This window comes from Plasmodium brasilianum, chromosome 5 (genome assembly GCF_023973825.1).
Source record: "Plasmodium brasilianum strain Bolivian I chromosome 5, whole genome shotgun sequence".
NCBI lineage: Eukaryota > Apicomplexa > Aconoidasida > Haemosporida > Plasmodiidae > Plasmodium > Plasmodium brasilianum.
Genome location: NC_090118.1, coordinates 358,234 through 383,614, shown reverse-complemented (window position 1 = coordinate 383,614; position 25,381 = coordinate 358,234). Strand labels below are relative to the sequence as shown.

Here is a 25,381-nt window from a genome sequence, read left to right as displayed (position 1 = left end):
TAATGTCTAATTTTTATATAAGTTAATTTTTTCTTTTTTTTATGAACTGTTAATACATATATAAAGTTTTTTTTTTCTTAAATAGCCACAAAAACATTTTTCCTAAAAAATTATACAAATAAAATATGCTAACAAAATATGCTAACAACGTATACTAACGAAGTATTCTAACAACGTATACTAGTTACATAGTCCATTTTGCTAAATTGAAATTGAGCAATATGGAGAAAAATGAGCGCATGCTTGATAAGCATACATTTTAGATATTCCTGCAAATCAGAGATCATGTTTTGTTAAAATGTTTGTTTTTCTTCGTACATTTTTGAAAATTTACATATATATATATATATATATATATATATAAAGGATTAAGCAAAAATATCTCTTATGTCACTTGTAATTTTTATGTTTGCATTAAAAATGGTTTTTAACGATTGTATTGAATGAACTGTTAACTCCCTCAACAAAGAGTTGTGGTGAGCTATTCCATTTTCCCTCGTGCTCTCTTTATTTTTCATTTCGTCTAGTTCGTGCAATGAAGTGTAATCATTGTGATTCATACCACAAGATAATAAATATTTTAAAAAGTTTTTGTTAATGTTGAAATTTACAGACATCCCATGCATTGATACGTATTTTCTTATTTTCAAACCAATAGATATAAGTTTTTTATCATTATAAAAAACTCCAATTGAATCATTTTTCGTGTGAGTTTTTACGTTAAGTTTTTTCATGATTTCCATTCCCATTTTTTGGAAATTATTTATTGTTTTGTGTAGGTCAAATAAACATTCTATATTTGTAGGGTTGTTTGTATTTTTTTCATCATACGATAAACATTCACTATCTTTTTTCCTTGTACTTCCATCTTTGGGAAAATTATAATGATTGCGGGATAAATTTTGTACACGTTTTTCATTATAATTTGAAGAATAATTTTTTAAATTGAAAATGAAATATAAGACTAATTGTCCAGGACCATGATATGTTGCTTTACCCCCTCTATTGATACGATATACTGGAATTTTTATTTTATTATTTATATTATATAAAAAGCTGTCAAAATAATTTTTTTTTTCATCGTAAATTTCACATTTTTCTATTTCGTCTTTAACATTTTCATATTTATTAATGAATTGAAGAATTTTATTCGATTCAGAGTTATTACATACTTCTTCTATTTCTTCAATATAATAATTTTTTTCGTCTAAATGGATATCATTAGAATCAGCAGAACTCCCTAACGTATAACAGGGTGTATGTTGTAGTACAAAACAGAAATCATATTTTTCTATATTTTTTTTTAAGTTTTTGAGTTTACCTAATTTTGATTTGTTTGTAATATTTAAAGTATTTAAGCTATTTGAATTACTTAAACGATTTGAACTATTTAGGCTATTTTCTTTATGTAGAATAATTTTGGATTGGTGTAAAACGTTTTGTAGATCAAATGCCAGTTTATAGTCTATAAGCTTTTCGCTTAAATCAAAAATACAAATTTTATTTTTCATGTGTAATGTGTGCGTGGTGTTTTTATTACCATTTAATGTATTGTGAATCTGGATATATGCTTTTTTGTTTCTTTTTAATTTGAGTCTTTTGAGTGATGCACAAATCTGTTTTGCGCATATTTTTTCATTCTTTAATTTTTTCTTGCCACAAAATACTATTATGTGCAAGGCAATTTGTACTATAAGGTAAATTTTGATCATTTAATATAAAAATTATTAGGGTTTTGAAAATGGCAAGAAAAAGGAGCAAAGGGCGCCATTTGTTTAGTCGTATATACGTATAAAATTTATATATACGTATTTGCACAAGTAGGTATATATATATGTGTGTAACTCTTTAAGCTCTTTAATTTACATTCTTTGTTATCGGGCAATTTATTAAATAATCCTTCAAGCAATGGATACAAATAGTGGTAATTTATGCGATCTATAAATATCTGCTTAACAGTTTAACTGCTTTACAGCTTTACTGTTTTACTACTTATTGTTGCAAGAATGGTTTGGTTATATATAAAAAAACAATAGAAAATATATATCTGTATATTGCCCTTATGTACCTAAAGAAAAGTAGCAGAATTTTTTAAAAAAAAAAAAAAAAAAAAAATTATATGCTTATTAAGAAATATATATACAGATAACCTTTATTTTATATATAATTACATCATTGACGAGAAAACCATAACCTTGTAGTTGTTTTGAAAGGGCACTTTTTGAAATATATTTATCGAAAAAGGCCTTGAACTTATTTATATTTTTTTTTCTCACGTTTTTTGTGTTGATATAAAAAAGATAAAAATATATATATAAATGAATAAATGAATGAATAAATGAATGAATAAATGAATGAATAAATGAATGAATAAATGAAAGAATAAATGAATGAATAAATGAATGAATAAATGAAAGAATAAATGAAAGAATAAATGAATGAATAAATGAATGAATAAATGAATGAATAAATGAATGAATAAATGAATGAATAAATGAATAAATAAATGAATAAATAAATGAATAAATAAATGAATAAATGAATGAATAAATAAATGAATAAATGAATAAATAAATGAATAAATGAATAAATAAATGCATAAACAAGTTGTAAACCAATTTATTTATTTTATTTATTTTTTTTTAAATTTTCCCCATAACAGTTATTCGGAATTGAGCTTACACATTAGCGCATACATATACCTATATGAATGGACATATGCGTGTATCCATACATATACATATATATAATTGAGTAATTGTTAACCTATTTAATATGAGTGAATGTTTTTCTTTCCCCTTTCAACTCGTATAAGCACAGGCAAGATATATTGTGATATTTCAAGGATTTATAAGAAAAAATATTTTTCACTGTTAAAGCATAATGAGAATATTATACACACATTTTTCTACGCGCCATATATATATATAAAAAATCTTCATGTCATCATATTTTTAAGCTTTCACTTATAAAAAGTGAAAGTCTTTTTTTCTTATAATTTTATTGTCTGTATTGTCTGTATTGTCTATATTGTCTATATTGTCTGTATTGTCTATATTGTCTATATTGTCTATATTGTCTATATTATTATTATTATCATTTATTTTTTGTTTAAATACAACATGAGCATAAGATTCCTTCATAATGATGTCGTTTCTTTTGTTATTGTAGTTTTGGCTCTCTTTTGTGAAGGATTAAACATAGGTAAAGGAATTAATTTACTTTCTGCTTTAAACTTTTTACTTTTTAATTTCGCGTTTTTTTATAAATTTAGTTTGCTCTTCTCATATTTAGCATTTTATGTTGAGTATTTTACATTTCCCACGTGTTGTATAAATTTTCTTTTTGCCCCCTATTGTTTTGCTTTTTATATCTGTCTTCCATAACATCTATTAATAAACACGTTTGAACTACGTTAAGTGTCGTTATAATGGTAATGAAAATAACGAAAGAACACTTTTTCTTTTTTTTTTTTTTTTCATCATAAATGTAAACGATTTTTACATTCTTATCTATTTCGTACATATATGATGATACATAAAATTAATTGTACTGTTTAGTTAGATTCTTTTAATTTAAAAAAAAAATAAAAAAAAAAAAAGACTCATACTACAGTAAATTAAAAACATAATTTTTTTCTTTTTTTTTTTGGTGATTTTATATAACAAAAATTATCTTATTAAATAAAGAAAAATACACATAATTAAAAAAAAAAAAAAAAATATATATATATATATATATATATACATTAAAATGGGAATAATTCATACACATATAGCAAACACAAATTAAAGAATATAAACTATGTGCATATTATATACTAACTGTACACTATAGTTTAAAATATAATGTTTAATACATTTATAAGCACATTTGAGGGCAAATAACTTCTTCAACCAATTAAAATTTTCGGAATTAATTTAAATGGGTTTAGTGTAAATTCGTTATTATAGAAAAGTCCATATCCAAATATGAAGGGAGTAAAGCCATAAAACAAAAGAGGTCTTATGATATAGTCGCACAACTTAAATGAGAGAGCATAGGTCTAACAAAAAAAAAAAAAAAAAAAAAAAAAAGGAAAGAAAGAAAGAATAAACGAAAGAATGAACGAAAGAATGAACGAAAGAATGAACGAAAGAATGAACGAAAGAATGAACGAAAGAATGAGCAAAAGAATGAACAAAAGAATGAACAAAAGAATGAACAAAACAATGAACGAAAGAATGAACGAAAGAATGAACGAAAGAATGAACGAAAGAATGAACGAAAGAATGAACGAAAGAATGAACGAAAGAATGAAAGGATTAAATGGATCAATGGATGGGCGGATTTATGAAGTTGTCGGTGAAAGGAGGAACGCGCATATGTCAATAGAGTTGCTCCGCAATCTAATTATTCATGCACACGCTTATATATATATATATGTGTGTATTATACTCGTACACACAGGTCATTTGACAAAATGGTGAAAAATAAGCGTATACATAAATGTGTAATCCCTCACATATTGTATACATTGTATCATTTATATACATTGTATCGATGGATTTAAATTGATTTGTAAAGAGTAAACTACATTTGTAAAGCTTTCTTTTTGTGTGAAATAATATATATATATATATATATATATGTATATTTACTTTATCCATAATTTTCTTGGTTACTAAGCTATATTTATTATTTTTCTCTTTCATGGTTGCCTGCTTTAAAATTTTTATTTAGGTGCTTCGTTAGATGGGATATTTATTTTTCCTATTATTTTTCCGTTTTGAGGCTTTTCTTTTTTGTAGTTAAAAGAAAAATTGGCGCAAGGTAACAAAAAAAAAAAATAAAAACAAGATTAAAATAAAAAAAATAAAAATAAAATAAATTAAAATACAATAAATTAAAATAAAATAAATTAAAATAAAATAAGATAAAATATATCAACTTGGTATAATTTTCTTTTTTTCAAAATGTTGAATAAGCATAAATTGTTAACTGACAATTCAACTTTGACTTCCTCTCAAGTTGCGTGAGCAGTTGTATTTGAAACAAAATGGACCATAGTATTTTTTTTTACATTAAAAAATAAAAATTAATTTAAAATTTTCTGCATAATTTTACATAAAATATTTCGTACAAAAAAGGATAAAATGTTCTTTTGTTTATTTGTATCATGATTAACAAAATGGTTGAGAGAAAAAAAAAAATATGTTTTATTACCAAAAGGAAAGGAATGAACTATCCAATATGTAATAAAATAAAAATGAAAATGAAAAAGGACAGGTAAAACAAAAATAATATGTAGTAAAAATAAATAGTACGATAGATACAATAAAAAATATAATAGATTGTACAATAAAAAGTATAATTTAAATAATACCAGTGAAAAATATAATAGAAAATATGCAAATTAAAAATAATACCCGAAAATATACAAATTAAAAGTACAGTAGAAAATACACAAACAAAAAATATAAAAGAAATTATAAGAGTAAAAGAATAAAAAAGGAACATAACCAAACAAACAGCAGTAAAAACGATCGCTGAAATAAAAATAGGCAAAAATACAGAATAAGCGTAGTATAGAGAATATAAACATTCTTGGGGGATAGCGAAATATTTAAGGAAAAATTAATCGAATGAGGTTTTATCAAAATAAAGGAGGTGCATTTTTTTTTTTTTGAAGGGGAAGTTTTCCTAACCATTTATTAAAAGGAGATATGTTCGGCGTTTAATAGAATTAATTATTTGTATGCTTTATATATAATTGCGTAATTTATTATTTTATTATTTTTTTTTTTTTTTTTGCGTACTTTATCGAGATATAAAATATAACAACAAAAAATAGTTCTGTTAAAAATTGTAATTTAACTTAATTTTATTTATTTTTTTTTTTATTTTTTTTTTTATTTTTTTTTTATTTTTTTTTTATTTTTTTTTTATTTTATTTTAATTCGTTTTATTTTGTTTTATTTCGTTTTATTTTGTTTTATTTTGTTATATTTCGTTTTATTTCGTTTTATTTCGTTTTATTTTGAACATTACTATTCAATTTTAACATTTTGCCAGTTACTTTTTTCTTAACACATTATTCCGTACTTTTCGTTACATCATTCTCCGAGTGTGCGGGTTTTCTCGTACGTCCATATATACATTTATATAAATACGCAGACTAAAGTACACAGTAGTTTACACGCAGAACTGCTTTAACGTGGTGTATACATTACTAAGGTGAAAAGGGTCTTCCGTTTTTCCCATACGCGTATTCGGTATATATATATGCACATACATATACGCCTAGATATTATATGTATATGTACGTGTGGATATATGTATGTACTGACGCAAATGGGTTACTAAGATGAAGCGAAAATCATCTTTTGATACCATTGCGGACTCTTCAGAGTTAAGTTCAGGGTATTCGAAGGGAAAATTGAAAAACAAAATGAGCGAAAAGGAAGAGGAGCAAAATGAAAAGAAAGGGATCAATACGGAATACGGTGGTAAAGAAAAAAAGAAAAATGACAAAAAGAAAAATGAGAGTAGCAAAGATAAGAAGGGATTGAATAATAAAAAACAAGTGATAGATATGTACAAAAATAAGTTTAAATTTTTAGTAGATAATATAATTGTTATAGGTATAATCTTATCCTTTGTAATATTGATATCTTTTAAATATTTAGAAGAGAAATATTCTATTGAATCCTATTTTGAAGATGGTGATAATTTTGATTATTATGAAGTGTTAAAATGTAAGAGAGGGGATAGTATTCAAAAAATAAAGAAGAGTTATAGGGACTTATCAAAAATGTATCATCCAGATAGTAATAAAGATTGTAAAGATTGTGATAAGAAATTTAGAGAAATTACCAAAGCATATAAAACATTATCAGATGCTAGATTGAAGAAGGCATATGATAATTCACAAGGAAAGGTATTAAAAATAATTGAGTCAAATAGTGTAAATTTAAATTTAAAAAATTATACGGATTTGGTGGAAAATTCAAATGATTTTTGGATAATACAGATTTATTCAGATACAGATAATTTGTCTTTATCCTTTTCAAAAATATGGGAAGAATCTTTTGATAAATATAATGAACATATATCATTTGGTAGGATAAATATATTAACTGATAAAAAATTAGTAAAGAATAAAATTCCATTTAATGTTAAGATATATCCAACTATTTTTATTTTATCACCAGATGGGTCTTATCAATTGTATTCTAATATATTTAATGCAACGACTAAAGATTTTCAAAATTTTATTATAAATTATTATCCAAATTATATATACAATTTAGTTACATTCAATCAGGTCTATGATTTTTCAAGGAAGAGTGATGCTTTAAATAGTAAAGGAGGTGTACATATTGACAAAAATAATGAAGTTATATTACTTACGAATAAGAAAAAATTAAGTTTACAAGCAAAACATATAACGTACAAATTTAATAGTATATATAAAACCTTTTCTATTAAATATGACGAAATAAAAGATATAAAAAATGAGACCTTAAAAAATGAAATCATAGAAGCTTTGAAAGTGTTAAGTGTAAAAAAAGATGAATATTTAAAAGAAAATGAAAATATCGATTATTTCTTGCTTGTTAATAATATTAATCAAGTTAAAGTTATTAGAAGAATATCAGCTACTAATATTAAAAATGTGTATAATGACGCATTAAGAAAAAATTTTGTAGAAATTAATTCAACAAATATAGATTCGGTTTGTTCTACTGTTGGCTCTAGACATATATATTGTTATGTTATTATTGTCGATAAATTAAATAATGAGCAAACAGTAAATTATATGAAAAAAATTTATCAACATATAAATAATTCGTTTACAACTTTTACTGCCAAATTAGGTACTGATGATATAGATGGACAGTTCTTTATTCAACCAGTTTATATATTAAAAAATAATATTACAAATAATTTTAAAAAGTTTGTAAAGGAGAAGTCTATTACTATGTATGATTCTTTTTTCCTTGATTATTCTTCTAACACCTTTGCTCCTATTAATGAAATAAAAAACTTAAGTAATTACTCTCAAAAGAAGGAGGATTTATCTTTTCTTAGCAATATTTACAAAGATATTGAAATTTTGAATTTTGAGAAAATACCCACGTATTGTTTACCAGTGAACATTAATTGTTTGTATAATGTCAAAAGAACATTTTCTTATCGACTCTACAATATTTTTAGAAGGACATCAAAAACACAGATAATTGTTTCGGCTATTGTGGGCATTGTATTATATCCATCTTTTAAACAATACGGAAAGATGAAGTACGTTTTTTTAACCCTCTCTGTAGGTGCCTCTATTTTTGTAACCAGCATGAAAGATTTCTTCCTCTTGTTGGCTAATTAGTGTCCTCTTTTTTCCCGTTACAGTTTTTTTTTTCCACCCGTATATATGTACGTTTAATCATATAGCGAACACTATACTGTTTCTTTACATTCCATTTCGTTTCTTTTTTTTTTTTTTTTTTTTTTTTCTCTTCCCCTTTTTTTTTTCCTTTTTTTTTTTTTTTTTTTTCCCCCTCTATCTTTGCCCCTTCTTTTTTTGTTATCCTAATGGCAAGTTATGCAAACTCAGAGGTGCACTGTATCCTCGTGTTGACCTCCTTGCAATATGCATAAAGTCTGTCACATGAGTGCGGAGCAGAGGTAATATGTCCCATGTGGGTATGCAATGAACAAGCTTGTTTATGCGCCACTGCTATGTGTCAGTGTTACGTATCATTTTTATGTTTTATTTCTATATATCACTTCTGTGTATCCCTTTTATGAATTATAAGACGATTATTTATATACAAGAATTTTTGTACCAATGCAGAACGTATAGTAGTACTGCAAGGGATTGAAAAAAAAAAAAAAAGCACCTACAAGTTTGCATTTAAAAACCTTATTTAAAAATATTAAGAGCAAGTGTTAAGAAGTAACTTCATATATGGACCACACCTATTTTGAAAATACATTCCTCCAGTGAATTTCACGTTTTGCTGAAAAGAAGGGGGTACCAGCGCAGATAAGCATAAATATGCACCGCCCATACATTCATGCATACACACATGTGTACACCCACAAAATGCATGTATTAATTCACACGGGATATATATTCTTTCACCTCCTTTATGCTAGGTTATGTTTTACAACTAATGTAGACTGTCCAAATTATCATTCATTCTCGAACAGATTTTATTCTTAATTTTTGAACTACTCTGTGAAGTAATTTCTTCATGTGGGTTATACACAAATATCCTTTGGAATGCATTTTTCCTTTTTTAGTTTAAGTGCTTCTACTTAACTAATTTATTTTGATTTTAATTTTTTTTTTTTTTTTTTATAAAATTTATGGCTTGTTGCATGCAGGCGGGAAATACCCTCGTATAGATACACATATACATATGTATACATGTACATATATATATATATATATATTTTTAGTCCTTTTTTCCATTTCTACCTTCTTTATGCAATTACGAAAGTACGCACAAAAATTTAAGTCCAAATGAATAAAACGTGAAGATTGGTTTTAGTTGCATTCTGTTCAAAAAAAAAAAAAAGAGAGGGGGTAGGGTAAACTTCGTGGGCCTCACAACACACACACACACACATACACATACGTATGGGCACATATAAACGTGTATACATAAGGATATGTATGCATATGTGCTCGTGTGATATAACTGCTGTTTGTGCAAAAGTCCACTTCCATTTTTCCAGTGCATCGTTTCCCCTCCTATAATAATTTCATTTCATTGTAAGGGGTCTGAAAATAATTATATAAACGAATTTCGTACAAGCGATATTATATAGGTCATTGCTTATGCTTAAAAATGGGGCTTTAATTTCTTAGATTGTTTGACTCATTCAAATGATGCTTAGCTAAAATGTGGAAATGATATTATATACTACATTGTGTATTACATTTTGCCAACCTTACTATATTTTACTATATTTTACTATATTTTACTATATTTTACTATATTTTACTATATTTTGCTATATTTTACTATATTTTGCTATTTTTTACTATATTTTGCTATATTTTACTATATTTTACTATATTTTGCTATATTTTACTATATTTTGTTATTTTTTACTATATTTTGCTATATTTTACTATATTTTACTATATTTTGCTAAATTTTACTATATTTTAATATATTTTAATATATTTTAATATATTTTACTATATTTTAATTTACTATATATTATTTTTTATTTTCCCGCCGCTTGGAAAATTTACGAAAAATGAAAAAAAAAAAAATACTACCTTTTTGTGCCTTAATAATATAGGGTTAAATGTATGCTTCATGTCAAAAATGTACTGAGAATTCAATTTTCGTACGTTTGCTCTTTTTATTTTATCTTTTTGTTTTTAATCTTTATCTTTTCTCATTTTTTTCGTACTGGTTAATCGTTTATACATAAATACACTCCACGCAACAACCTCTAACGATATTTCCATATCTTTAAGGCAATGCAAAATAATTTTTTTTAAAAACAGCCAAGTTCTTCCTTCGAATATATACACTGTGCTACATCACATACATAAAAATTGGTCATCATATATCTATATGTAGAAGTACCCTAAATTGATTGATATGCGCATGTACCATTTCGCTGTATTTTTTTTTTTTTAACGAGTCAGATGGCCAAATACGTCATATTATATGCATAAATATAATATGTTTTTGTATATATACATATATCTGTACGTTTGTATGTATGCATGTATGTTTACTTCTGACGATATAATAATAGTTGGTAATAATGTAAAGAACTGCAAAAAGTTTGCTCCACGTTTTACAATTATTCACGCTAAAGTGATCTTAAATAAGTTCAAGTAAATGAAGCAAGAGAAGGAAGTAAAATAAGAGAAGGAAGTAAAATAAGAGAAGGAAGCAAAGCAGGTAAAGGAAGCAAAGCAGGTAAAGGAAGCAAAGCAGGTAAAGGATGCAAAGTAGGTGAAGAGAAAAAAGAGAACATGTAACCTTAAAATCATTTTACTTCTGCTCCTTATGCGTGAACATATTTCATTTTCTGTTGTAAAATTTTTTTTGGAGCAAAGGCTTATTTTTACACCTAAATCCATACATAAAAATATTTACATGAGTAAAATATGTATGCATATTTTTATAGGCACTCGTGCAAGCATATATATACGTGAATATATGTAAGTATTAGTACGTGAATAGTTATACTTGAATTTTATTATATAAATATCTGTACGTAAAAATCTGTATGTAAAAATCTGTACGTAAAAATCTGTACGTAAAAATTTGTACGTAAAAATCTGTACGTAAAAATCTGTACGTAAAAATCTGTATGTGCATATGTATGCTTACATGTGGAGGAGCTTCTATGTGGCAGTCAATATTTTTATTAATTTTTTTTTTTTTTTTTTTCCTCTATATCCTTTTACGTTCATGCGTAAAGGCATATTTAAGTGCAGGAAAAAATAAAAGAAAAAAGAAAACAAAATAAATAGGAACAAAGTAACAAGCTATAAAATAAAGAGCTACAAAATATAGGGAAGTTAAAATAGCTGCGATTGCCAGTTTCAACATTTGATATAGTCCCAGACTTTACAGCTGCTTACATTTTACAGCTACTAGACAAGAGTACATAATTTCAAATAAAATGAATAAAGAAATTGCAGAATATGATTTGCAAGCAAGCTCAAGTGTAGATGCCACAAAAAAGAAATTAAATGAGGATAAAAACCTTTTTTATAAAGTAAAGCCATTTGCAGTGGGTGGAGTGAGTGGTATGTTTGCCACGTTTTGTGTACAACCACTTGATATGATAAAGGTAAGAATTCAGTTAAATGCTGAGGGAACAAATGCAATAAAGAATCCAATTATAATTGCCAAAAATATAATAAAAGATGAAGGAGTGTTATCATTATATAAAGGATTAGATGCTGGGTTAACACGGCAAATCGTTTATACAACTGGTAGGTTAGGTCTCTTTCGTACTTTTTCAGATATGGTAAAAAAAGAAGGAGAACCTTTACCATTTTATAAAAAATGTTTTTGTGCTTTAGCAGCTGGTGGATTAGGTGCTTTTTTAGGAAATCCTGCAGATTTGTCTTTAATAAGATTACAAGCAGATAATACTTTACCAAAAGAATTAAAAAGAAATTATAGTGGGGTGTTTAATGCGCTTTATAGAATAGCAAAAGAGGAAGGAATTTTCGCCTTATGGAAAGGATCTGTACCTACCATTGCTAGAGCTATGTCGTTAAACTTAGGTATGTTATCAACATATGATCAGTCTAAAGAATATTTAGAAAAATATGTTGGTGTAGGTATGAAAACGAATTTAATAGCTAGTGTGATTAGTGGTTTTTTTGCTGTAACCATGAGTTTACCATTTGATTTTGTTAAGACTTGTATGCAGAAAATGAAAGTGGATCCAGTTACAAAAAAAATGCCGTACAAAAATTTTTTTGACTGTTCTTACCAATTGTACAAGAAAGGTGGTATAGCTATTTTTTACTCGAGTTATTCCACCTACTATGTTCGTATCGCCCCCCACGCGATGATTACACTCATGACCATGGACTACTTAAATAACCTGTTGAAGAAGTTCTGCTAGGAGGGTTCTCGTAATTAGGTATCAGCGTAAATAGGTGTTTGCGTGAAAAGGCGTTTGCTACAATAGGTGTTAGTCCGAATAGGTGTCTGCGTATGTCAATGTTTTTTTAAATACGTGCATAGGCGAAGCCTTTTAACGCACACGTTTTTTCCTAACCGTACATCGTATTGTGAAAACTGAAAATGTAATGCTGTTTACTGTATAAAGAGTATTCTCATGAATTCTTTTTGAGTATGTACCCCAAATACATGTTCCCCGCGAATGTACGACCTTGCATGTACATCCGCTTATGTATATCCATGCATGGGTGTTTGCGCATGATAGTATATCTGCCCAAGTTTTTCATTTAATTTACTCTAGTTTTGTTTAAAATATGTTAAAAAGTAGTTATGTACATGCATTTTATACATGCGTGCAAAATAAATTTCATGAGGGTGAATTGTTAATAAAATGCTTCATGTATTATCTCTCTTCATTCCTGTTCATATGTTTTATACCTTTTACATATTAAAAAACGCGCAAGTGCCCATTCACATATACCAATACATATACGTACACATACACATATATATATATATATATACATTAATAACTTTTTTCGTAGCATCTATCAATTTTGACCTTTCCTCTGGCATGCAAAAATGGCAAAGAGAAATGAATCCACTCTTGCATTTACATTTACAGACAACATTTTAACCAATATTTGATCAGCTTTTTTTTTTTCTTCAGTTATCTTCTTTTCCGATTTATGCATTTCTCTGTCCTTATACTTTCTCCTTCCTTTTTGTTTTCCTTTTTTTAAATGCGCAGAAATGGTGAAAATGTGCACTCCCTAATGTAAAGTCTAGGAAGAGGTAATTTCCTTGTCATCATTAAAAATTGTGCATAAACTTATTTATCAAGTTGATAAATTAACAGGTATCTTATTTATCATTTGGGGGTGGTTGGGATGAGGGAGAATATCACAATGGTACATCTACACCTGTAATGTATACATGTGCATGTATATGTGCATGTATATGTGCTTGTATGTGTGCTTGTATGTGTGCTTGTATGTGTATATTTTCGCTGTGAAAACAAATTTTTTGATGTATATGCGTATGAGAGAAGTTATTTTATTACATGTTATACATAAGATTCTATAATAACATAAAATCAAGTAGGACAACTTAGGTGATAGGTAGTTGACATTAGTCACTAGGTACTTTACTAATATGCCAGCAAGCACCATTTAGAGCAACTGGTGGGAGAAACTAGTGTGTACAATTATTAATATAATGACGGTCAAGTAATTTTGTACATGGGTTGTGTTATTTATATATAAGAGAGTATACACGATTATTTATTAACTACACATTGAAATCGTATGAAGAATAGTGAAACGGACGACGGTAAAAAATTTAAAAAACAGTGTAAAATAAAAATCACGTAAAATAAGGCATATACTTTTATTTGCTAAGATGGGCTTTTATAGTAAATATAGCAATAATAGCAATAATAGCAATAATAGTAAAAATAGCAAAAATAGCAAAAATAGCAAAAACAGCAAAAATAGATAAAATAGCAGTAATAGTAAAAATAGCAAAAAGAGCAAAAATAGCAAGAATAGATAAAATAGTAAAATGATAAATGATAAAAATGCAGTACCGCAAAGAAGCATGAATAAGGATTATTGAAAAAGTAAAAAAAAAAAAAAAAAAGTGTACTAAAATATTGCATATGTAGAACAATACCTTAATAAACACTACACGTACCATCAATACTTAAAATCATCATCAGCTGGTCCGTTTTAACTATCAGTGCTATTGTTAGAAGTTGCTGATAATAAATCTCTCGGATCTATATTATCATTATACTTTTTCTTCAGTGGGTGTTCCTTCATGTTTTTTGTTAAGCATATAATATTTTCAAATAGCTCTTTCTTTTTTGATTTTAGTTTGTTTCTTATGGTATTATAACCATTCTTTGTTAATAATATAGTGCTCAAGTGAACATGTGGTTTCCCTTTATTTGTAGTAGCATCGTTTCCGTGAGTTCTTCCGTTTTTTCGTTCTTTTTCGGTTTCTCTTTCGGTTTCTCCTTCCATTTTTCTTACTTTATCACCTCCTTTTTCTCCTTGTCCCTCTCTTTCTTCTTTTTTTTTTTTTTTGCTGTTATCCTGTTCACTCATTTTTGAACTCTCTGTTGATATTCGTGGGTTAAAAGGATTTTTGGAGAGCATTTTCACGTTCGCTTTTTTGAAAATCTTGGTTTCATTACCTATATAGACCTTCGTCTTTGATCTAGCAAGTATTTTTTTTGATCCTAATTGTGAATTATTATTTTTTTTATTACCTAAAACGTTCATACTTTTCTGTGTAGTTATGACTTTTTTTTTGTTTATATTAATAATGTATGGTTGTTTTGTAGAGTTTAACCTTGACATGGTTTTTTTTTTTTTTAGTAACATTGTATTCTGTTTTTTAAATTTGGTTTCAACCATAGACTTTTGTTTGTTCAAGATGCTTTTTTTTCTATAAAGGATATTACTATTTTTCGTTGGGAAATTTATAGTACCTCTTCTTACCTTTAACGATTTTGTTCTAGCAATAACTGCTTTCGAATTTTTATGAGTAAATTCTCTTTTTTCAATCTTCTTCTTTGGTAAAATATTTTCTTTCTCAAAGTATGCCTTCCTATATTTTACTGTAACTCTCTTTGGTGAAGTGGGAAATTTAGTATCTCCCTCATTTGATGTGAGTGATTCAAAGACATTTGCATTTTCTAATTTATGTTTTGTTGATCCGACATATTTTTTTTTTCTTTCATTTTCGTATTTTGAATTAATTAATTTACACACTCTACCATAGTGCTCCTTTTTATTATTCTTTTCCGGTTTGTTTGAATCGTTAGGATTTATTTGTAAAGGTCGCGTTGGCTTGGAGTTCTCATTTGCGTGCTCCTTTGAGTATTCTTTTGGGATTCTTTTCGGCAGTCCCATTGAATGCTCTTTTGGGTGCCCTTTCGTGGGCTCCCTTGAGTGCTCTTTTAAGTTGTTTTGTTTCTTGAGGCTTTCCAAAACGCTGTATTTATTCAAAGTATTTTCATTTTCACAAATTTTTACCTGTTTAATATGTTGTTTTGCGTTTTTGTCCTGCTTTACTCTATTCGTTACATCCATCTCTTTGTTTTCTCTATTTATTTTTTCGGGACATATATCCTTATAGTTCCCTTCCATTAATTCTCTTTTGTTGAGGCTTCGTAATTTATTATCCTCACCTGTATATGTACTTTTAAATTTTTGAGGATTCTTTTCACACTTGTAACTATTGTTGTAGCTGTTCCCACTGCTGTTCTTTTCATCGTCGTCAATCTCTCCATCGCTAATCTCGCCATCGTTAATCTCATCATCGTTAAACTCGTCATCGTTTATCTCGTCATCGTTAATCTCGTCATCGTTTATCTCGTCATGCTCCAAACATTCTGTTACGACATGTTCACGTCTGCTTTCCGCTTCTGTATTGTGAAGACTTGCACCTTCTTCAGAATCAGAATAGTTCATACTAAATTTTTTTTCTCTTTTTTCGTTAGAATAAGAAACGTTTCCTTTACAGTTTTGATCATTAGCATTTAAATGGAAATTTTTTTTCCTTTGCATTTTTTCTTTATATAATTTTTCCATTTCCTCTTGAGATTTGAGATTTGCACTTTCATTGTAGCTATAATAATAGTCAGATCTGTCCTCATCAGCATTAGAGTATTTAGGGGAATTTGTATAATAACTACCCATTATATCACAACCATTTGAATGGTTTATTTCTGTTACATGCGCGTGTGTTCCTCTTGTACCGTAATTACCAGGAGGATAGACCCTTTCTGTATTGTTTGAAAAAGGTGTTTCTTGACTGATGCAGTTGCGTGCTTCACAATCTTCTTCCTGAGAATCATTTATGGTAGAAAAATCTGGGTTAATCTCAGAGCAGCTGTCTTCATTAATATCCGTTTTATCATGTGGACTATTGTTACTACATGGATTTAATTTTGAAATGAAAAACTCTAGTCCGCAGTGATATTTATTCTTTTTCTCGTTATTATTACTATTCCCATTTTTACCGTTATTCTCATTTTTTCCGTTATTTTCATTTTTGCCGTTATTTTCATTTTTTCCTTTATTTTCATTTTTGCCTTTATTTTCATTTTTGCCTTTATTCCCATTATTGTTACAAGTCCCATTATTTTTTCCTTTCTTATATTTTTTGCTCTTTTTACACTTGGGGCATTTTTCATATTCTGGATCTCGAGGCACGCCATAAGGATAAGCCACAAAAGGATTGGATTGTCTATTCATTTTTTGTTGTGAAAGAATAAGCGGAAAAAATGTAGAGTCCTTTAAAGTTCCGGTAATATCGTATTTTTCATAATATTCTTTGATGAATGGACCCTTCGGTTCTTTCTTAAAATATGGATCATATGAGAATTTTTTTGCTTTTATGTCGTTAACAAACACATAGTCTTCTTGTGGTTTATACAATGCTTGAACATTTATATTGCCATAACCCGGAATGCAGCTTAATTCCTCCATTGTACAAAAGAGTACTTTTATAATCAAAAGAAATATGTATAAATGCTTAATTGAATTGTAAATTCATGCACATGGGGACAGGTTAAAAATTATTAAATAGATTATATATACAGATGTATACGTATATATTTATATGTGTGTATGTTTTATCTGTAAGAATTGTCAGTGGAATATGGGGCATACTCTCAATTTGATTATTGTGAACCGAAGAGTGTTTATGGGTTAATCATAAATTAAAATAATAAAAAAAAATGCTTACAAATTAAAGAACAAAAATATACGAAAAAACTGTAGGGGGCATAATAATGTAGACGAATTTATGGTATTGAATATATGATAAATTTTAAGAATGTGCATTAAAAATTTTAAAATATTCATATATACATACATATATACATATATACATATATACATGCATACATACATATATACATGCATACATACATATATATATATTTCGTTGAACGTTGTTACTATAAAAAGGAAATGGACAAGATTAAAATTCAAAGACGCTTTAAAAAAAAAAAAATTAATATAGCTTATAATTTTATTTTTTTTCTTAACTGATTAGCATGATTTGCGTGGCTCTCACTTTTTAAAAAATTCTGAATATGTGCACAAGTAGCTAAAAGTAGTAGAAAAAGAGAAAAAAAAAAAAAAATTAAAATAGCTGGCACAAGTAGAACAACCTTGCTTGTTCATAAATTTTCTCATTTTGCGTAGAAAATCTGCATTTATGTGTGCATTTCTGCATATATACAAATTTATTGCAATTTTTCTATTCTATTCCTACTTCAGCGGTGTTTCAAATGAGGGCAATCATTAATACTTTATGCACGAATCATTATTTTTTTTTTTTTCTTTCCCTATATTTATAAAATTTTGACTGTTCAGAATTTTTTTAATCATAAATTCACAACAAATTAACGTGCTACAACATAAACCATTTTTCTTAAAAAAAAACAAACAAACTGATATACTTGTATAGGAAAAAAAATTCATATAAAAAGTTTATTACAAACAATTTATTATCCATTTAGGAACGAACTTTATAAATATACATATTATGTTTATCTTTTTTAAATATAATTCTATGCTACTAATGTATGAATTTTTTTTTTTTTTTGAATATATATTGATGTATATTAAAATATATTGATGTATATTAAAATATATTGATATATATTAAAATATATTGATATATATTAAAATGTATTGATATATATTAAAATGTGTTGATATATATTAAAATATATTGATGTATATTAAAATATATTGATATATATTAAAATATATTGATATATATTAAAATGTATTGATATATATTAAAATGTGTTGATATATATTAAAATGTGTTGATATATATTAAAATGTATTAATATATATTAAAATGTATTAATATATGTACACATAACAGTATATTTATGTCGGGAAAATATAAACTCATTTTTCACAACATACGTAATAGAGATGTTTTAAAAAAAGCAAAAAATGAATATACTGTTGAAAAGGTAATTAGAACGTTTTATTACAGTACAAAATTTATTTCAAATAGTTTAAAAGAAGGGGGAACAACAATTAGTGAAGGCAGCAGTGGCAAAGCTTTCTGTTCAGTAACAAATAAGAATGGAAAAAATAATTATAAAGACATTAAGGTTATAGAAAGTGAAAGGGAAGGGGAAGAAGCTGCTGAAGAAATAAATCAAAATGAAATAATTTCTGTGGACTTTGAAGGAACAAATTTAGGTAAATATGGAAAAGTGTGCATAATGCAAATATATTTGGAAAAAAGAAATATTGGAGAATTGCCCCAACAAAATTTGGAGAAATATTACATATTTGATTTGCTAAAAGTATCAGTTATAAATAGTGTAAAAAAAATAATTGAAAATAAAAAAACATTAAAATTGGTACATGACTGTAGAGAAGATAGCTCAGCCCTGTACAATCAGCTAGGTATCAAATTTAAAAATGTATATGATACATCAAGAGCTCATATGCTTTTAATGGAAAAAAAGAAAGAGAAAGATATATATCAAATAAGTTTTTCTCAACTGATACATGATTATTTGGGTATTAAAGATGAATGTTTAAGTACCATAAAAAAAGAAATGTATAAAAATGAAAAAATTTGGGAAATAAGACCATTACATAAAATGTCTATTGTTTATGCTTTAAAAAATGTTAAATATTTATTACCTTTGTACGAAAAATTTAATAAAATGCTACCTAAGGAAGAGGTTTTGGAAAAATCAAAAGATTTTATAAATTATTGTTTTCTTAATTCTCGTTATAAATTACCAACAGATTTGGCAAAAAGAGGAAATATAGTAGAAGCTATGTTAGTAAGTAAATCGATAATAAATTGTGTGTTTAAATTAAATAGTACAAGAAAAGGAATTGCTTGTACTCCCTCATCTATTGCACAATTTCGTAATGTGAATGTAGGTGATATTGTTTTATGTGTAGTTAGTAACAAATCAATTGATCAAAAAATTTTATACTTATGTAAACATGATGATGTTTACGATTATTGGAATTTAAAGGAAAGGCCTAGGGGGAAATTTAAACCATCCATACATGAAATTGAAACCGACCCGATGATTAAATTTTGTGACGAGGAAAATATAACTTAAAATTCGGCTATATAATATGATATGGGGAAAACAAAATGTACGCTGTCATTTTTACGGTCTAGCACGCACATACATATATATATATATATATATATATATATATATATATATATTATATATATATAGGGCATATATATGTGTGTATGTGTAAATATACATGTGCTAATAGGTTGGAGACACCAAGAGTGGCACATATATCATTGTTTTACATTGCTATTACGCTCTAAGAGGTACAATTAAGAAAAAAATTAATAACCCCCTACGCAAGTTTTCGTTCCCAACTGCGTACATTGTAGCTTTGTAATTCGCTTATTTTTAATATATTTATCTTTTAATGAAAAAAAAAAAAAAAAAAAAAAAAAAAAGTTTTCTGTTATTCTTTCAGTATACATTTTTGCAATACATAGTTGATAAATTGTATCCATATTTATGATGAATTTTCAATTTAAAATTTTCTCCTTACATATAAAATTTTTGTAAAAATGTAATTTTTTTGTCATCTTTTGCATTCATTATTTTGTTTTATTTACCGTTCCAAAAAAAGTTATGTATATATTTATATATGTATGTATAGATTTATGTACTGATGCATATTTTGTAATTTAATGAAAATTAGGAGCTGAACTGTTTTTTTTTTTTTTTTTTTTTTTTTCTTAAAGTATCATGTGGATATGCATAAGCCTGTGCACCGTGAATTTGCTTGAATAACGAATTAGAGTAAGAGAGGAATTATATAGTAACAAAAAAAAAAAAAAATAATAGAAGAGAAAATGACAAAAAAAGGGTATAACAAATTAACAAAATAAGAAAAAACAGAGTGTACTAATTTTAATACATGCAAGGGGATGTCATAGCTAGAAATTCTTTTTGCACAGTTAACATGAATAATATGAACACATTCATATTTTTATGTTCCTTCACACGAGAATAGCTTCCTTCATGCACATACACATAAGAGAAAATTATGTTATAAAAATAGATTTCTATACAAAAAAGTACACGTATTTATTCTGAATTTTTATTTTTTAGTACTACTGTATCTTAAAATTAAAGCATGTGTAAAGAAATACATATTATTTGTACCGCGTACATGTATTTATATATATATATGTATATACATATATAATGCATATGTGTACACATGCTTATGTATACGTATAATCTATTATTTTATGGATTAAAATTACATATGGCATGCCATCTCTGATTGTTCATCCAACTCAATTATTTGGCTAAAAAGAAGTAACAAAAGTATAAAGTAAGGATAACTAGAATAAAATGAATGAAATGAAATCCTATAAGTGGGTAATCATTTATACATTAAAAAGAACATATACATTTTTAATTTATCTATCTTTTGTGCATGCTATGTTTTTATGTATATGAGTGCATTTACTTTTGTCTACTTATTCAATTCGTGTTTTTGCAGTATCTGTTTTTTGATTTTCTCTTTGCAAAAATGTAGCATTTGAGAATGCCCTCGATTATGAAGAAGCAACACGGGCGCGCATGTATACATGAACATGAACTTATAAGCGCGGGCATTTACCCCTTTTTTTTTACATTCTTTTCTTCTCTTTTTTTTTGCCAATCTTTTTTTCTCCGATCTTAACCAGTATTTTTTGCTCTTCTCATAACCAATACTTTTTGCTCTTCTCATAATCAATACTTTTTGCTCTTCTCATAACCAATACTTTTTGCTCTTCTCATAATCAATACTTTTTGCTCTTCTCATAATCAATACTTTTTGCTCTTCTCATAACCAATAATTTTTGCTCTTGTCTTTTCATATTTTTTCTTCTCTTCTCATTCCCAATCTTTTTTTCTTTTCTCTTGCCATATCCTTTCATCCCATTTCTTTACGTCCCTTTTTTCCCCCTTCGGCAGTACCTGGAGCACGGCTGCGAAATTGTGCCCTTGAAAAAAGCCGAGGGTGGTGGAAGCGAACATTCATTGATGCTCCTGGACATGCAAGCAGACTTTTCGGAATTTTTGGATGAAGAGAAAAATATTATAGGAAATGAAAAGATAGTGAATGAAGAAGGGGGAGGTACATTCAATATGCATAAAAATCATTTTCTTCAAAGAGAAAGAAAAAAAAGAAATAGTACAAATGAAAAAGAAAAATATGTATACGAAATTGATCACTTATGGGGTTATATGGAATGGCATTACAATTTCGAGGATGAAATAAAAGTCCAAAAGAATTTAGTGGAAAATATAAATAAGTTAAGAAAAATTCCCAAATTATATGTATCTGCACATATAATTGAAGGAGCAGTTAATGAAATGTCTAAAAATGAAAATATATGTATATTAAAATATACAACATATCCCAGTTTTTATCAAAAATATAACAAAGATTTAGATAAATTAAAGGAATCAAGTGGTAAAAATAGTATTTATAATGTGTGTAATTATATATATGAGGTATGTGATATTGCAGACAAGTCTTTAGTGTTTGCAAATAGTCCAGTCATTAATACTACTATGAGAAATATATTAAGTATAACAAAAAGCGGTAAAAAAAGAGAAGATTTCAATGAAGCAGAGGACTTAGAATGTATTAGTGAAGATGAAATATGGCAAATTTATTTATCGAAAAAAATAAAATGTATAAATGACCAATGGTTATTAATATGTATTAACCACGAATTAAAAAATATTATAAAATATTCAGGAGATATTTATTTTAAAATTTTCAATAAATATATAAAAGAATATAATGATTTTTTAAAAAGTTATAATTATAACTCTACAGTGGGTCGGGAGGATATCCACAGGGCTGTAAGTAGTACCAGTCGTAACAGTACCAACAAAGGTTATATGGCATCAATCAATAGTAGTAGTAGTAATAGTAATATTCGTGGTGGTGATAACTGCGCATACATAACGAACACTAGACATAACGCTTTCGAAGTAAACTGTACTAGTAATAACTTAAATTTAGAGAAACTAAAAAAGTACAAAGTAAATTTAATCTTTTCAGATAATAAAGATATCAATCATATTTTATACAAATTATGTTTGAACATGGGGAAATTCAATGACGCTGTGTTGTGTACAAAAAATAAAACATTCAATATACTAATGAATGATATAGATGGAACCATAGCCATCTGCCTCAAGTCCTTCTTGTCCAAGTACTACGGCTGCGGAGATAGGGGTGCTCAGTGGGATGGAATAAATGAGGGGGTAAAAGCGGAAAACGGGGTTAGTGGGACAAGCGGGACGCACACCGTCCACGATGATGAGGAGCTAGTGAAAACCTTGTCCATTATGGGTCTATGCAAGGAAAAAATCGTGTTAACGGAAAAGGCAACTATATTCAGCAACGTGGAATTACTGTTCTCCTATTATATGATCGTTGATCGTGAATCATTATATCGAGCGGAGGATTCCACTAAGAGGAGTGGCAACAACCACAACAACAACAATAGCTATTGTGATGGTGAGGAGGAAGAGGAAGAGGAACAGAAGGACGACGATGGAGTAATTTATATTAGTAAAAAAGCCCTTTTTGAAAATTTACAGTTTTCCAATGAAGAGATTAGCAGCTATTTACTACATTTGCAAAAGTACAGTACTAATAATTTACTGTACATAAAAAATAAAGGGTTTCGATATGTAAAAAGTGAAATTATATGTGAATTTTTAATTAAAATAATTGAATTAATAAGCATAAATGATAGTTTATATGAGTATCAGAATATTGAGAAAGGGAAAGGGATGAAAAATATGCTTTTTCAAAAATATCAACAGGATTTACATAAAGTAATAAAAAAAAAAAAAAGTGGTATCAGTCTTTTAAATATAATAAATTTAATATATGAAAATATAAACGATTTTTCCTTTTTAAAAAAAAATAAAATAGCTATAGAACCATATATAATATTACAACTATGTTGGAAATGTTGTGATATTGAAAACAAACATTTTGAATATTTTACAATTTATTATAATTACTATTTTTTTTATGAGTATTTAAATAAGCAATCAGAGGATTTATCATATGAAGATATATTTGAAAATTATCTTGAATTTTTGGAAAACGATGAATATATTAACGATACAATTGTGTACATAAATTTGTTTAAGCTACATAATGTTATGGCATTGAACATTTTAAGATCCAGTGGAAAAGTTGTTATCCATTCGGAAAAGCTATTTACATTTGATATGGAGATGTATACATACGTTAAATACATAGATGAAATTTTTAGAAGTTTTAACTCTAATTTAATGGACATAATAATACAGGACTTTATAAGGAGCTACCAGTTCTTTTTGGATTTTGGCTATGAAAAGGGGAAACATAACAGCAAAGAGAATTTCACACCGGGGAAAGAGGGCCTAGTAGGAGAAGAGAAGGATGTAAAAGGTCGTAAGAGTGGTAATTACAATGAATATAATAATGACAACGATGATGATGTGGACCATGTGGGCCAATCCTCAAATCAGAAGTTATCCAACGGGGATATTTACAAAAACAGAGTACTGTTCAGAAATAATATAATTTTAGGTGTGAACAATATAAATCATATATGTAATGATAACTACATGTTTGAATATTTTATTGTAGTAAAATATTATTACAGCGAAAATAATTTTGCATTATTAGAAAAAAGACTAAAAAAATTTATAAAAACAGTAGAAGAGGACTTTATGAATACACAGTTGATATCTTCAGGAGGTGGTGGTAACATAACGGATGATACTAACACATCTGCTTATGATATGAATAAAAATTACAGATCAAATTTAGACAAGTTAAAAAGTAATTATTGTTTAAATTATAAGATTTTTAAATATCAAACCACATCCTTCCCTCATATAAGATTAACTAATAATTATAATGACTTACTAAAGTTTGTATATACACCTTTGTCTATTCATTGTTCTATATTTCATGAAAATGTAATTTATAATAAAAAGCGAAAAATTTTTCAGTTAATACCCTCATTTCTTCTAAAGGATAATTTACGAAGCTGCCTGACTGCTTTATTTACATTTAAGACTTCATACTATGCTCAGGAATTTTACCCTTTTCTTAATCCCCTTCTGAATAATAAGGTAACATATTTAATGAAAAATGAGCTTATTTGAAATGTGCGCATTGTTCTTCCTTCGTTTGGTTCGCCTGATGAAATGCAGTGTGCCGCGCGGGAGTACATGCATACATATTCACGCATATACACAAACACACATACATACACACACACATACATACACACACACATACATGCACACACACACACGCATGCATTCGTGCTTCCATATGTTTGCTTGTGCATACACGCGTTTTTCCTTTTCGCCATGCAGGACTTGATCGGCACCATAGCTGTTCCGCCCTTGAGGCACTGTAGGACAAAGTTAATTGAAAAAGAAAATAAAAAGAACATCGAATTTTTGGAAGTAGGAAATATTGTCTTCTCGTCGTTAAACAAAGATATACGAAATTATTCAAAGTCCACCGAACATAAAAAAAAGTTCATTGAAAAATTGTGCAAACTGTATAACTGTAATTTGCCCGTTAATAATTTCTCTGCATAAGTTTTCTCATTCCCGTATTTTGGGC

At 27.3% G+C, this 25,381-nt stretch overlaps 7 protein-coding genes and 1 pseudogene across 8 annotated transcripts; 4 read left to right on the top strand and 4 right to left on the bottom strand.

Annotated features, from left to right (window-relative positions):
* Nucleotides 1-368: 368 nt before the first annotated feature.
* MKS88_001346 (lipoate-protein ligase B) lies at nt 369-1,712 on the bottom strand (the record flags this gene model as incomplete). Its single annotated transcript, XM_067214264.1, has 1 exon — nt 369-1,712. One exon carries the CDS (start codon nt 1,710-1,712, stop codon nt 369-371), a length of 1,344 nt encoding a protein of 447 aa, XP_067074717.1.
* A 1,254-nt stretch (nt 1,713-2,966) lies between these two features.
* MKS88_001345 (mitochondrial import receptor subunit TOM7) lies at nt 2,967-4,694 on the bottom strand (the record flags this gene model as incomplete). Its single annotated transcript, XM_067214263.1, has 3 exons — nt 2,967-3,181; nt 3,898-4,045; nt 4,641-4,694. The coding sequence occupies 3 exons, from the start codon at nt 4,692-4,694 to the stop codon at nt 2,967-2,969; spliced, it is 417 nt and encodes a 138-aa protein (XP_067074716.1).
* A 1,652-nt stretch (nt 4,695-6,346) lies between these two features.
* MKS88_001344 (DnaJ protein) lies at nt 6,347-8,365 on the top strand (the record flags this gene model as incomplete). The annotated part of the gene is made up of 1 exon (XM_067214262.1): nt 6,347-8,365. One exon carries the CDS (start codon nt 6,347-6,349, stop codon nt 8,363-8,365), a length of 2,019 nt encoding a protein of 672 aa, XP_067074715.1.
* A 3,281-nt stretch (nt 8,366-11,646) lies between these two features.
* On the top strand, nt 11,647-12,606 carry MKS88_001343 (dicarboxylate/tricarboxylate carrier; the record flags this gene model as incomplete). The annotated part of the gene is made up of 1 exon (XM_067214261.1): nt 11,647-12,606. The coding sequence occupies one exon, from the start codon at nt 11,647-11,649 to the stop codon at nt 12,604-12,606; it is 960 nt and encodes a 319-aa protein (XP_067074714.1).
* A 610-nt stretch (nt 12,607-13,216) lies between these two features.
* Nucleotides 13,217-13,837, bottom strand: MKS88_001342 (annotated as a pseudogene). The gene is made up of 2 exons: nt 13,756-13,837; nt 13,220-13,398 (listed from the first exon to the last, which is right to left on the bottom strand). Coding segments are annotated over exons 1-2 (261 nt in total).
* A 558-nt stretch (nt 13,838-14,395) lies between these two features.
* MKS88_001341 (uncharacterized protein) lies at nt 14,396-17,167 on the bottom strand (the record flags this gene model as incomplete). The annotated part of the gene is made up of 1 exon (XM_067214260.1): nt 14,396-17,167. The coding sequence occupies one exon, from the start codon at nt 17,165-17,167 to the stop codon at nt 14,396-14,398; it is 2,772 nt and encodes a 923-aa protein (XP_067074713.1).
* Nucleotides 17,168-18,591: 1,424 nt separating this feature from the next.
* On the top strand, nt 18,592-19,803 carry MKS88_001340 (3'-5' exonuclease; the record flags this gene model as incomplete). The annotated part of the gene is made up of 1 exon (XM_067214259.1): nt 18,592-19,803. One exon carries the CDS (start codon nt 18,592-18,594, stop codon nt 19,801-19,803), a length of 1,212 nt encoding a protein of 403 aa, XP_067074712.1.
* A 1,278-nt stretch (nt 19,804-21,081) lies between these two features.
* MKS88_001339 (uncharacterized protein) lies at nt 21,082-25,356 on the top strand (the record flags this gene model as incomplete). The annotated part of the gene is made up of 3 exons (XM_067214258.1): nt 21,082-21,108; nt 21,700-24,876; nt 25,126-25,356. 3 exons carry the CDS (start codon nt 21,082-21,084, stop codon nt 25,354-25,356), a joined length of 3,435 nt encoding a protein of 1,144 aa, XP_067074711.1.
* Between the last annotated feature and the right edge of the window lie 25 nt (nt 25,357-25,381).